At 40.0% G+C, this 15,181-nt stretch overlaps 2 protein-coding genes across 3 annotated transcripts in view; one reads left to right on the top strand and one right to left on the bottom strand.

Moving 5' to 3' along the window:
- LOC141767364 (adhesion G protein-coupled receptor D2) overlaps window positions 1-9,457 on the top strand; it is a 105,938-nt gene extending 96,481 nt beyond the window's left edge. For both annotated transcript variants that reach the window (XM_074634578.1, XM_074634576.1), the window contains one exon: window positions 8,180-9,457. In XM_074634578.1, the coding sequence (XP_074490679.1) occupies window positions 8,180-8,317 (138 nt within the window). In that variant the 3' untranslated portion in view covers window positions 8,318-9,457. The remainder of the gene's footprint in view (window positions 1-8,179) is intronic.
- Window positions 9,458-10,347: 890 nt separating this feature from the next.
- Window positions 10,348-15,181, bottom strand: part of nr5a2 (nuclear receptor subfamily 5, group A, member 2) — a 77,254-nt gene continuing 72,420 nt past the window's right edge. The window contains exon 7 of the mRNA XM_074634579.1: window positions 10,348-12,349. Within this exon, the coding sequence (XP_074490680.1) occupies window positions 12,102-12,349 (248 nt within the window). The 3' untranslated portion in view covers window positions 10,348-12,101. The remainder of the gene's footprint in view (window positions 12,350-15,181) is intronic.

Below are 15,181 nucleotides of genomic sequence, written 5' to 3'. Positions count from 1 at the left end.
GGGAAGTTTTTCTCTGCTTGATTCAGTCCTCTTAAGGGTTTGGATATTGATCTCACCAACAGACCTGCAGATGTGTATGTGTAGAGACGCATGCACGGATACTTACATCCACCTGCGGACACATCAGCAGAGACACGCACTTAGTTGAAGCTGAAGCTTTTGTTTTTCTCATAGGTATGGAATGCAGTACATTCAAGGATATACAGGATTTGATTTATGATGCAGATGTACGTCTTTATTTGTTTTGCAACATTTATGTAGCACTTTGCAGTAAAAAAACAAAAAAGCTTAAGACTGCAAACAAACAGTGATGTTAAAGCCAGTTCAATGAAAACTCTTACATTAAGGCCAGTCTGTAAATAGTGTGTTTTTCAAGCGCTGTACATCATCTGCTCAGGCATCTGGTTGGCAATGCACAGGGCCTTGATGGAAAGCATTCAGTCTTTAGTAAAAGCAGTGCAGGCCAAATCATTTGCTGCCTTTGTTTGAGCAGGACATTCCTCTCAGCTCAGTAATGTTTGCACAAAAGGCATCATTAAGTATGTGTCTGTGTACTTCAATTTATTTCTGTAGATAAATAGCTGAATAGATCCTTATATGTGAGTAGTTGTAATTAAGAGCAAGTGGACCCAAACGCAGGAGACAACAGGCAACATGAACTAAGGAGAAATAACTTTTTCAGTGTTTGTGCACATACATTTGGGTATCTGGAGCCTAGTGCCTACCAACCCAGAAAACTGTGAACAAAGTCAGTTTATTGTGGGTGGCCTAGATCAGAAAACATGATTCAACAAGCCATTCAGATGTGGCTCCCCTTCCTATGTCACATGCCAACACATTCTCACTCCCGACTCGTCATATACCGCTGCTTGATCAGTTCCCCTTGGCATCTGAGACTGAGGCACGGTGTAACCTTTTGGACGGATACGTCAATATGCTCGTTACATGCGTAATGTCCTTTCAAAATAACATACGTTTTCATTGGACGTTTTAGGCAACACAACCTTTTAGTTAGGGTTAGGAAACAGTCGTGTTTGACGTTAACTTTACTGACTAGTGACTCATGGGACTCATGGGACAGACGATACCGACGAGTCGCGTGACAAAATAGGTCAACGTTATTTTTAGTTTCACATGACACGTGAACACAGGTCTTGGTATGAAACCAATAGTACGCGAATCGCATGCTATTTTCAGAGAAATATTACAGTACGCAACGCTGGACCTTTATGACGGCATAAATATCCCACAATGCAATGCGGTAGTGACGACAACGTTCATAACGGATGTTGACGGACAGGTCTGTCACATTAATAATGCTTCAATTTAACTGTAACTGTAAGATTTCTTTGCTAGGTGTAATATATATTTTGAATTAATTTAGACTTTGATTCTCACAACTAAATCACATGAGGTTGGCACGGGTTACCATGGTTACACGTCTTCAACCGGCAAAGAGGCTCTCAGGAAGTGATGTCGTAAATTACTGCTCAGTGTGTTCGAAAAGATACATACTAGTGTTTATTCTCACAAAAGTAGATGAACGATAGTACACATATTGAGTATGTAGCGCAGTGTATGCGATTTCAGACGAAGCCCGTGTATTAATCACATTGTCTGGACACAATAACATAATAACACCATAACTTTTGGGGAATTGCCTGACATTTGGGGACACAAATCTGGTCTCCAGAACATGAACCATTTATTTTAGAGTTTATACTTAGTTTTAGGTTTAGAACTAGAATTAAGGTGAGGTTAGGGTTGGTAACACATTTTACAGGTCTGCAAATTCCATGGAAATTAGGTGAGAATTAGCAAGTAACCTTTGGAATTACTGCCAAATTATCCCAATATTTACCTCAAAATTTATCTAAAATTACTTTATTATAAACATTATTTAATAATTATATGCTAAAATAGCATATAATTGTTCAAACAGGGCCCTTAGGCTTGAGAAGCTGCTGTGCGCTGTTCTTCATCGGAGCTGGAAAACCAAAACTAATAGAAGGCTCTTCTGATCAGGCACAAATCTCACCATTGTGTACACAAATGTAACCTGGTAGTATTTTTAAGGAAATTTCAAATAAGTTATTTACAAATTATGATCTATTTATCAGCAGACATGTAAATAAAGCATATCAATTAACTTTGTATTCTATTCCTGAAAATGTATTAAATAAATTACCAGCTATTGGGAAATAGCAGATTATAATTAATATTTTTATAAAGTAATTTTCTACACATGTTGAGGTAAATATTGGGATAATTTGGCAGCAATTCCAAAGAAATTTCAAATAGGTTACTGGCTAATTATCACTTAATTATTATGAAATTTTCAGACCTGAAAAAGTGTTACCTTAGGGTTAGTGTTGTGGTCAGGCATGTAGTAATTAAACTCCAATATTGTCACAAAGAATTAGTTTAAGTTGTGTATTTGTGAGTATTTGTGTGTCTGTACTTTTGTCAAAAGGTTATGTTGTAAGTTGTAGTATGGCCAATAGAAACCATTTAGGGAAAAAAAACATAACTAAAATACTTTAGATGTCTACTTTGATTAACTTGCTAATTTCTGAACTGACTTTTGTTGTTCCGCACACTCGGTATAAGGTCGCAGATTGAAACTTTCCAAGAAGTACATAAATAAGCAAGTAATGGCAGTGTGTGGGTGTCCCGATTCCCTATAGCTTTCTTTTCTCTGCCAAAGCACCTGTCACACAAACACCTTTATTTTTGAGTGCAAGACAGTCTGATACAGTTGTATAATAGTCTGCAGTCTGTTCAGGGAAACGGCGGTGAGAGAAGTGATGAATTTCACCGCAGTAATAACAGCAGTTTATTAAGAACGAACAGAAGCAGAACTGTGAGGTTATGAGTAAAAATAAAAGCTCACTTATCCTGGTTCAAGTGTTAAAGTTCAACAATAAGTACAAGCAATTGTCCAGGGGCTGTTGCATGAAAGAAATAAATCCATATTAATAACCGTAAATTGTAATGGTTATTACAGTGGCTCAAGCATTCACACTGCAATCATCAGTTGCTCAACAAATGAAACACCGCTTCATGGAGCGACTAGTTTTCCCCTCCTCTTCTTGCTTTATAATTGTATTATTTGAAAGTTTTGTGTTATTGTCTGTTCTTCCAAAAAATATAATTATTCTTTTGGATGTGTTCTCTTTAGCGAGGCCTCTGCAGCTGATGAACAGTGTGGTGACATTCAGGCTGTCATGTTATTAACAGACGCCACAGACCTCTTTCTTTGACGCTCCCGTGGAGCACTCTTTTTGACATTGTCGAAGCAAAGGTCAAGATCCCACGTGCCGTCAAGCATTCACCTTCGCCACTTGGCTGAGGTCTGGCAAGATTAATTCTTTGTGTCATCTCTCTATGTGCCAGGTTCATCTTCCATACAATGGAGCCAAGCAAACACGAGAGAAAAGTGTGTACCTGAACGCGTGTGTGTGTGTGTGTTTTTAAAAGACATTGGTGCAACCGTTTTAACAGGGCGACTCTGTTTGAATTAGACGTTCTAACCCCCCGCTTGCTAAATGGATTTCTGAAGTGGCTGTAGTTGGAGGCTTTCAATCGGATGCAACCTTGAGTCCTTTTTTATGTGAGCTGTGTAGGATTTAAGTGCTAGTATAACATGAGCACGACTGAATGCATGCTCCTCATTTTTTGAAATTGAAAAATCTCCAAAGGCTCTCCCCATTGTGCAGGCAATTAATGGAATGCTGGCAGCGAGGTTCAGGTGCTTAAAAGTTATATTTTTTCTCTCTCTCTCGCTCTCTTTTTAATGACTAATAAAGGATAATCATCGTGGAAAAAAACATCATAATGCTGTAGGCTTTCTCTTTATGCACAATGATGTATAATGCATGCTTTGAAATGAAACGGCAGCGGCCTTCGAACCATTCCATCTCCAAACCTTAGTGTATTTGCTTTGCATGCCACAGTGAGGCTTTTGCATAACAATAGTGAGTGTTCCCATTAACAATGCCAGCCTATTAATTTGATCTTTACATTTTTAAAGTTTGTCCATCAGGCCGCCAAACAATGGGTCCCCCAGTCGCTGTTTGGTATAAGTGATTAGAAAGTTGGATAATTGCCTCTCTGAAGAGTTGTGCTGTTTCTTTTTAGCCTCCTTGTTCTTCACCTGTGAGCCTCCCTCCAGTTTTACCCCTCAAAAACAGATGAATAAACCATTCTATTCATCAATAAAACTTTTTCTTCGCTCGGTTTTGGAGATTATTTCCAAATATTTTTAAGACAACCATTAACATTTAGAGAGTATTTTGGTTATATGAGGCAAAATCTAAATAAAATACCAATGACAGTTAATTTTACACTAGTACTTAATGTTTTATGAAATCAGGACCCAACTGATATCAGATAGAAATAATTACTAAAGCTCTTATATTTTTGTATTAAGATTTATGATAAATGCCATAAACTTTGCCGGTGACAAAAATAGCTTTGTCTCAGCTTTCCAGAACTGAACTACAGTTCCAGTAATTATTTATGTTCACTCACTAATGAACAACAGGATGTTGGTCTGTGCCTTTTGTATACCTGCATGCAAATTTAGTTTTTCAGCATTGGCAGTGCTTGTTCCGGTAGTGTGCTTTTATGCAATAATGCGATGAATTCATTTGCGGAAATCTTTTTTTTATTTCGAGGGAACTTCTTGGTTCAACCTAGTGGGAAACCTCCAGGTGAAGCCAATGTGGATGTGCTTTAAACCTGCATTCTTTCTAACAGCCAGCAGGGGGCGACTCCTCTGGTTGCAAAAAGAAGTCCGATTGTATAGAAGTCTATGAGAAAATGAGCCTACTTCTCTCTTGATTTATTACCTCAGTAAACATTGTAAACATGAGTTCTTCAATACAGCATGATGTTCATTTAGTAAATGATGGCCCCATTTAGTGCAAATAGACCATAAAGCAGGGTATGCTTTAGGGCCAAAATGCCAAACTCAAGGCTTCAAAACAGCAGACCACAAACCAATTGTTGATGACGCGGTGACTACGTCCACTTCTTATACAGTATACAGTCTATGAGTTCAGCAGTAAAAAAATACAGAGCAGATGAATACTGAGAATGAAGAATGGAGAATTGTAGCCTATATTCAACTTGAAGACGTAGAATGACACGATACACAATGGTGTGCAGAATCAGGTACTTTGTGTTAAAACTTATGGTGGTAGCTTGTAAAAAAAAAAATAAGGAAGAATTAAGATTGCATTTACAGTAAATTGTGTTCAAATGTTATAATCTGTTATAAACTCACTGATTGATTGGTGTTCCACCAATTTTGCCACCATGTGGCGCTGGGCAGGCGGGTGTTTGTTTTATTTCGACTGCTTCTGCTCTTCTCAGGCCTCTTGAGCCTCCGGTCCTGCCTGACACTGGACTGAATACCAAACTGGCCTATTCCAGCGTTCACTTGCACCTTTTCTTGCAATCTTGGAACACTTCCAAAAGCTTTTGTTTTTTTCTTGTGCCCTCAATCTCTTTCTCTTTGACTGCGCTTTGACAATGCAGGGAAACATACAGGCGCATCTCGGTAAACACGAGTGATGTGGTTCCAGAGTTTAAAAGCTTCACATAACACTGGCAGACACGACTTGGGGCTGTTTGTGTGACGGAAAGGAGAACTTGTTTAGAAACTGACAGTGCTGCATCTCTCTGTGTGTGTGTGTGTGTGTGTGTGTGTGTGTGTGTGTGTGTGTGTGTGAGAGAAAAACTGTGTGTAGCCTATGTTGCTTTTGGCGAGTTATTCATTTGTGTTTTTTTTTTCTTTTTCTTTTTTCTTGCTCTCTGTGTGGTTATCTTTTGAGTTGGTCGGTTTGGAGCTGATGTCCACCTTCGGGGATGCGCATAGCATGCATTTCTGAGTATTTTCACCTGAGGCGGCACTTGTTAGAGTCCGTGGATAAATGTATATACATTATTTATACAAATTCAGGGCGAGTGAAAGCAGGTTTAACACATTTACAGACAGGAGGCCAGGCACTGCAAGCCAAGCTCCAAGTGAGGATTGCAACGCTGCGCGCCGGGGATCGAGCTGGCCTCTCGGCCCGGCTGTGACCGGCATCCTTAATGCTGCACGAGAACACTATCATCAACAACTCAGCAGTCCAATAATCCCTCATATCATTTGCTTCATGGAGAGAAAATGGAAAAGAATAGATTGTCAAAAGTTTGGTCTGTTTTTTTTTCATTTACGAGAGGCATTTAAAAACCTGTTGGCTATCATTGAAAATGTAGAAAAGTTAAAAGCCAACTGTATATACAAAAACAACATCAGCAGTTTCTGCTGCACTGTGATTCTGCAGAGACTCTTACACCCCCAGTATTATTACACTAATAGAATAGGCAACCTTTTAACACCTTGTTTATTTCAGAAGAGCAAAATGAGCATTTTAGCCTCAACGTGGATATTAAACAAAAAAGGCATGAATGTATCTAATAGAGAGAAAGGTAGTTACAGGTTGGATCATTCAGAGGAATATGGCTATGTGGTGTCTGACCAGTCAGTCTAGTGTCTTGTGTAATATAAAAAAACAAGAAAATTATGAAAATGATTCTTCATTTATTAGCAAACGATTCCATGTATTTTTCATAAGACTGTACCTAAAAAAAAGTGAAGGTCTTTACAGTAGATCGTTCATTAACCTCATGCCAAAAATCACTTTGTTATAGCAGATGTATGTTTCAATAAGTAATGGAGGTTGTGCTGGTGAAGGTTGACGGGATGACTGGAGTCACAAGTTGAACAGAGCTGCTTTTTAAATTTTAATTGATTTTTATATAAAATATCGTTTTCGAAATATAAGTTCTAAAGACTTCAATTTGAGACCGCAAATCAGGTTAATGCATTCACTCAAAAATAAGGCAGGGTTTGATTTTAAAACTTTATATATTATATAATAGTTATAGTCTAACTGGGGCAGTTTGATTGCAAGACTGAAACAGATGATGCAGATGAAAACTGTATGCAGACACGAGAGTAAAGGTCAATGTCATATACAGTAAGACAGGCTTTATTCCACTGAAACACTGATCGGATAGAAACAAATCTCAATGAATCATGAAGGAAATGTAAAACAAGGTAACATGAAAAACAGGACACTATGTTTAAAGACATTTACGCATCATCCAACCAATTACAAGGGATGATTTTTTTAAAGAGGAAGTGATAACTACAAATACTGTATACTGCAATGTGACTTTCTCCCAATACGAGGTGGAAAATGTCTCCGTCCAGTGGCGCTGGAATGAGTTTTGAAGTAGTGGAGCCAGCTTTGGATGACGTAATACAGCGTTTCTCACAGGATTTTGAGAGACTGTGGTGTGGAGCTCCCCGGAAGAACGTTTTTTAACATATCAAAGTTAAATGCATCAATCTGGAGCACTTTGAGAGCAAAACTACGAGTCTAGCTCTATGAAGAACTCTGTGCTAGAGTAAACAATTTAATCATAAAGGTTATATAATTATGAATGCTGATGGCAAAAAGTCACACAGCATAATCATGCTAAATGAGAACCGTCATCATCACAGACCCCTCGCACTGAGGACAGTGCCCTGGTTGACGGTCGCGCCGGGAATTTCGTCCCTCCCCACAGGGAGAGGACGCACAGCGCGGCGAGAACTCAACGGCCCCGCGAAGCAGCGAGGTCCGGGCGAGGGGTGCTGTAAAACTCACTGTCGGGCCTTTCCAAGCAGACCTAGAGTAGGTCGCAAGAAGTGTAAAAATATTTTCGGTTCATTATGAAACTGTAGCGGGCTGGATGTCAGATCACTTTGATTTTATTTGAATTAGGTTACACAATGGTTGATTCCGATTGGATAAAGATCCACAGCACACTCTGCTCCGCCGATTGCAAAATGTGGATAAATATATTATTCAGTGCTTTTTTATTGGGTATCAACCTCGTGTTTACGCACTTATCTTAAAAAAAATATATACCTGAAGCGTAAATAAATGCTTCAATTCAGGTTGTGGTTACGACGGCCCCTTCACCCCCTACTTCCGGCGCCATGTCTCCGTCATCTCCCAAAGTCTACCGGTGTATTTTATGTGACCTCAGTTTTGTGTTATTACAGTGCAAATAAATATTGTTTTCCTAATTTGACTTGACACTCCCCACTTACTACTCCCTGTCTTCCATCCAGGAGCCTCCTCCCTCAGAGACGGACGCCTTGCCGGCTGGTTGTACTCTTCATGTTCCCATGGAGCTGGAGTTCACAATTTCCTGTTTCCCTCGCAGCCCTGCGCCTCAGAAAAGCTACGGCCTCGTCTGCGTTGACTGACCTGGCCGGTGACGTTGATTGTAGTTTCATGTTGTGAGATGGTGAAATGTTTTCTTTGTATATTATAGCTCCTATTTCCTTAAATCTTCAGTTTTCTGTAGGACTGTCTTCGACCAAAGACATTCTTAGTTGACTATGATTTTGTCGACTAATCGACCGATCTGTAAAACTGAGTTTCTCCACAAAGAATCACACAAAAGCACCACTGTAAGTCTTGTGTTTAACAGAGATGTGTTCACAAGTTTCTTGGAAATGAGTCATTCAGCATGAATAATCGACTAAAGAAATCTTAATCAAGTAAGAGGAGGCAGCTCTAGTTTCCTCTCACCTATGATCACTGAAGAGACGCAGGAATATTTGGTACATCCGTGTTTCATACCTTCATACCGGTTGTATTTTCAGTGATCCAGGACTCATTCTGCCTTTAACAGTGCCTTTATTTTAAGATGCGCTGTACAATAATGTTAGCTAAATGCCTCAATTAGAATTTTAATCTAAACTTTTCTCAAATTTCCAAGCTTTCACTAAAAGTGCATTGTTTTTGCATTTGGTATGTTTGTATGTTTTTCATGGTGTATTCTCTTTCATGGCTTCAGTTGCTGTACATTTGCTTGTGAAAGCGTTAGTGTATATTGTCCACTGAAGTGAGTAATGGGGTGTATTTTTGACCCATTAGAGTGACACTTGATTCAGGTGGACACTTTTATCACATCCCCCTTTCTCTCCTCTGGTTTCTTGTCATTCTACTGCCAAATAAAGGCCAGAATGGCATGAAAAAAACAACAAGATGAATCAGAACAAGTGAGTAATATTGTACAGCATCTCTGATTCTTCATCTGATCTCATGTTATTCAAGGAATGTTGGAATAGCTATTCATTTCCCCCCCACGAAAAAACACATGTAATGGAGGTGGATTGTGTTAGTGTGCGCAGGAAGCGAGAATCTGGTGTTATAAGCATAATTATTTATTGAAATATGAGGAAAAATTCAATTAGCCTCAGAGAGACACTCCCCAGGACGGGGGCAGTGATAGGGGCAGTCAGGATGTCAGCAGGAGGAGCAAAAGTCAGACAAAGCGGGAGGGAAATAGCATTTTGATCCATCGTGTATCCATGTTTTGACAGCGTACATGAGCATGTGAATGCACAAAGATAGTCATCCGTGTTAAAGCATTTATCCTGCGTACAAGTCTGTCTTGACCGTTGCTCTTACAGCTACAGAATTGCAGACCATTCCCTTTAACTTCTGACAGCTGAAGTGACAGAAAACTTTCACCAAACTTCATCTCAAAACAAGCTCCTGTTGGGGACTTCTGCACTAAGTCATGCACTATTAATGTGCACAACTGTATTGCCTGCATGTGGTATCACCTGTATGTTACAGGAAGTCAAAGGCAGCTGCAGAACCTAAACACAGAAATTTGAGAAAGTGGGTGATAAAAGATTGTCTGATCAATAGACTTAATTAATGAGGGTGGGACCAGGAACTGCTTAATGACATGGGGGATTTTTAAGTGAATTTTCTGTACATTAAACATGCCACTGAAAGACTTGTGATCGTTCTATGAATTAATTGACAAGATGTTGAAACAAATAAACACCACAGGTTGTTGTGGGAGGCAAGTGTCGGGACATTTTGAAAAGAACAGTAACAACAACTACAGTACATGGGGAAAAACTCCACATGGAAATAATTTAGGGTGCCATTTTTTAAGAAGAAAAAAAAGCCAGTTTGGTTCATTTTTGGACACAATACTAGAAGTCACAGCTCACAGGGGGAAAGATGCAGTCTTTGGTATAAGAGCAAACCGGAAAGAACAATGGTGCAGGTTGAAAAGAAAAACGAAAGTGGCACAAACACCTTTCACGCCTACTCGCTTAAATACAATACTCTTTTCAACTTGCATAAACATTTAAAAGACCAAAAAATTGCGGTGATTTTTTCTTTTTTTTTTCTTTTTGAAAGCCCATTATTTTTGCTCCAGACCTGCATCACTGAACTACTTGTGGAAACAAAACAAAGAACATGCTACAGTAAACAAATTTATTCTGGCGCGGACACCTCACGTCATGTAACACAAAGATGGAAACCCAGAGACGCAATAAATTATCTTCATTATTAAGCGTAACCAGTGACATACTGTACATCAACAAAAAAAAAAGGTAAAAGCACTGTAAATAAAAAAGAAAAAAAAGTCTACAAAAAAGGTTGAAAGTGAAACGGAACCCTTACACAGCAACGCTTAAGAAACAAACGTTTGAATGCCAGCAGACACAGAAAGAAATTAATATTTTAAGTGTGATTCCTTTTTGATTTTAGTGTCTCACGACATAATTTAAGTACTGCTCGAAACAAATAAAAAACACTGTACACACACCAAAGAAAGCAAACCAGAGGGATCTTCTTTTTTTTTTCATTTCGTTGATTTCATTTTTTAGGAAATCATTGCTTTGCAATTTATGCTTCATCACAGTTCTCTCCCATATGACCACATGAATGTAAACACCTGTTGAATTATTCTTTTTTTTTTAAATTTTTTACAACATTAATACTTTATATATATATTTGTACATATTTTCATTCACATCTGCACGGTTAGCTAGCATGGTAATGAAATAAGGCAAGACTCACATAACTGTGACATCACAAATCTTTTTTTTTCTTCTCTTATAATACTGATTATTAAGTTTTTTTTTGTAATTTCCTTCTTCTGTTCTGCAGCAAGCTTTGGTCTTTCCGGACAAAGGCAGGGTCGATCCTTCTCCGTCCCCAGAATCACACTTTGTTTTGTTCCAGTTGTAATGAAATAATAATAAAAAGGGAGGGTGTTTTCTTTTTTTGCATGAAAAAGGGCTATAAATACAATTGTTTCAGCTGACATTATTAATTGAATTTATTTAACACTGGTCTTTCTGAGGTACATAGTTTAAGATGATTCAGGGTGGTGGAATAAGAAAGGGGAACCACAAGGTGACCACGAGGAGCAAATGACTTCCATTTCATGAGAACAAAAAAACATTTATTTTTCTTCTTATCGGCCTATTTATCATTTTGTTCATTAAAGAATGTTCCTCTTTTATTTTTTCTCCCTTCGCAGTCAGGTCAAACTGCCGTGGTGGGCATCTTATGTGAGTTCAAAAAACAGATGTGACAGTGGGTACGAGTCTCTGGCCTGGTTGACTGCTTGTCCGTTTGTCTTTACAGTACCAACGACGGCTAAAAGCCGGTTTTAGTGAGAGATCGTCGACCGAAATAAGCCACCGCTCTAGTCACAAAACTGTCTGAAAGATGGCGGGTGTTACTCAGCTTACTTTCTCAGCACAAAAAGCCTCTCTCAATGTCACCAGCGCTGAAACACTCAAGGGTTGTTCATTCTATAAGTTGCAGCCTGCCGGTCTTGACGATTAGATCCCATCTCGTGCCAAATGTTTGTTTCAAGTGTTTTTCTTTTTTCCTTTCCATATTGTCTTTGTCTGTGTGGTTGTTGAGGAGATGCGGCTCTTCTTTTTTTTTTTTTTTTTTTTAGAATAAAGGGATCCATATGCTGTTTGTGTGTGCACATTATCTGTCTCTATCTGTGTCCAAATCTGTCCTCCAAGCTGTAACTTGAAGATCAAAATGAGCTCAATATAAACAAGGTGGTTGCTAACACTCTCTGCTCTCCGTCCTCCAGGTCATCACTCAGTCAAGCTGGAGGTTCAAGTTATTTTGGAGTTTTTGGGTGCTGCAGCAAAACTCTCAGGATGTCTGCACCGCTGCATTATGGGTAGCGCAGTCCTTGTCCTAAGCTCTCTTGGCGTGAAGCATTTCGATGAGCAGGTTGTTGCAGGGCACGTCGCCGTTCAGGTGTTTGTAGTAAAGGTACTCTTCGGCCTGCAGGCTGATGGCTCGGATCTCCGGCAGCCGGAGGAGCAGCTGGCCGAACTTGTCCGTCTGCTGCGGGTAGTTGCACATGACGTAGTCCAGCAGCGCCGCGTTGACCTGCTCCTGCACGCTTTCTACCAGGTGGAAGTTCTCCAGGTTCTTCACATCTACAGGAGCAAGCAAAGGAAGAGGTTAGAGAAGATGACACTAATGCAATCTCTGTGAATGTTGTAGAGAAATTTAAGAACAAAGCCATGAAAAATCATAATACTGGAGCCTAAACATAGACTGATATGGACGGGGCCGGCAGCAAAACGTATTTTAGACACCTAGAAGAAAGGCTCACCTAAAAAAATCAATGTCAGCTTAAGTGTACTCTAGAATATTTTCACCGCTTTACCTTGCCGTTAGACAGCTATACATATATATAGGTTCAAATCCATTCTCTTCGTGTTAGCATGGGTTTTCTCCGGGTTCTCCGGTTTCCTCCCACAGTCCAAAGACATGCAGGTTAGGTTCATTGTTGACTCTAAATTGCCCGTAGGTGTGAATGGTTGTCTGTCTCTATATGTGTCAGCCCTGTGATAGTCTGGCGACCTGTCAAGGGTGTACCCCGCCTTCGCCCAATGTCAGCTGGGATCAGCTCCAGCCCCCCCGTGACCCTGAACAGGATAAGCGGTTACAGATAATGAATGGATGGAGTCACACAATAGCACAAATAAACTAACCGATCGAGGCAGCGGTAGACCAGCAACCCCCGTGTACTGCAAGGTAAAATTACAGGTTTTTTCAATGGAGTCTGATGGCTTTGGCAAGAGCATAGATAGATACAGCGGCTTCAGTTCCCCATCTGAAGGCACGATACAGCGGGGAAAATATTCTAAATATAGCCTACACTTAAACTGATATTGATTTTTTTTAGGTGAGCCTTTCTTTTAGGTGGCTAAAATAAGTTTTTCTGCCGGCCCCGTCCACAGCAGTAGAAATGCTTTACTTCCGTGCAGTAACTCCTGTCTGTTTCTCCAAACTGGTGGCATGCCGACCGTCATCTACTGTAGGTAATACACTGATAAGTACCTCATACAACCCCACTTCAAAACACCCGAAATATCCCTTTAATGTCTCATGTTAACTCAGGAATGAATGGGTCATAATGGTTCATATTTTAAAGACAAAAAGAATAATTTGTATTTATCAGGGGACACTGCTACAACTTGACAACTTTGGTTTTAGTTTTTTTTTTTTTTACTTTAAAGAGGACTTCAAAATGCACCGCTTTTTTTTTCTCCCTGTGAATCGTCTCTTGAGACAGCAATGTAGAGGGAATCAGGTAAAGGCAAAAAAAAAAAAAGGTTCCCCTCCCAAGAGATCCATTCCCCAGGAGTCGATGAATTATGTAGGGCAGAGTTACAATCATATTAGCACCAGAGCTGCTCCTTAACCTAATGTCTTCACCATCCTTTTATATCATAACAAAACAGAATGTGTCGTACTTATTAGTGAGACAATACGATTTTTTTCTTAAAGCATCAATCTTGTAATCACTTATAATAGAAGCGCAGGAACTCATCTTGATGGGAAGTCTTTTTTTTTCACTAATTCCTCGTGCAAAATACACTTTGCATCTTTCCAAAATCCTACCTTTACGCCCAGCTATAAGAACTTTTCCTTGACAATAATAAGCTCACTGGGGGTTTTGAGCAGATTATTGCAAGACAAGACAAAAATGTGCTAAATGGATAATGGTGGACCGGAGCGCTGTGTGTACTTGTCATGATTATGAAGCGCAGGGCTGCAGAATATTTAATCAGGTAGTAGCTCTATGTGTGTGTGTGTGTGTGTGTGTGTGTGAGTGTGTGTGTGTGATCTTTTATTAATCTGTTTGACCCCAGGTCGAGTGTGCTCACAGTGGGCTAATGTGGAATGACAGAGTCCCTGTGTCTAGTTGACACCAACACACCGACGCACACTAAAATATACCTTCTTTCACGCCAAATCTCTCAGACACACACATACAGACACTAATCCATGGAAATACACATAATATTTCTCACACAGTGCCCCCTTCCCACACTCACACCCCCCCATCCACCCACCCAGAGCATTAGGAGGAAGGAGGGGGAGATAAATCAGCAGCTAATGAGGTCTAGAGAATGAGAAGCAGGTCCTTCAAGGCACTTCCATCTATGATGCACTCTACCATGCTATTACAATCTGTATGCGTGTGTGTCTGTCTGTCTGTTCTTGTGTATGTGTGAGTTGGCGTGTAGCGTGTGCGTGCTCACCCTGACCTCTGGGTGACACGGCGAAGGGGGGGGCTAAATAAGGCCAAGAGGAGGGCAGGAAAGGGGGAGGGGGTGCAGCGCATGACAAAGGAGGCTCCAAACAAACATGACATGTGCTTTTTCCTGCTGCCACTCAGCTGTCTGACCCCCGATCAGACTCCTGAACCCCGGCTTTCACACCGCCGACACCTCCGAGAAGCATTGATATAGCCTTACATAAGATCACCCAGCAGCAGAGCTTTAGGCTTTAACACACAGACGTCCCACGCAGGTCAACCAGACAAATAATAGACTTGTTTTCATCTGCACGTTAAGCAAAAATGATGCACAGACGTGGAAATAAAAGTTCCTGAGTTGCTCAGAAAGCCTTTTAAAAATGCGAGAGGGAGAATGTTTTTTATGTGTTTTGCTGCACTTCCCATCACCTTCCATCCTTTTAGGGTCCAGGGGATGGAGGGAGTAACAATACATTTTAAACCCAGGAATGAGAGAGACTAGCAACGGACACACTCATCATGTGAATGTTTTTAATTGTAGAATATACAACTCCTTGCAGGTTGTTTAAACCCCCAAATCCCCAGAAAAAAACCCAGACGAAATAATCTCAGTGTCCTCAGTGGTAATGACTCATAAATTACTTTTCTGCCATAAAATGATTATATTTTTGTCGATAAATACACTCTCCAACCACTGAATGCTGGGCAATGATTAAAG

Source organism: Sebastes fasciatus, chromosome 5 (assembly GCF_043250625.1).
Source record: "Sebastes fasciatus isolate fSebFas1 chromosome 5, fSebFas1.pri, whole genome shotgun sequence".
Classification (NCBI taxonomy): domain Eukaryota; kingdom Metazoa; phylum Chordata; class Actinopteri; order Perciformes; family Sebastidae; genus Sebastes; species Sebastes fasciatus.
Note: the sequence above shows the minus strand (reverse complement) of the source record. Positions and strands in the feature narration are given on the sequence as shown.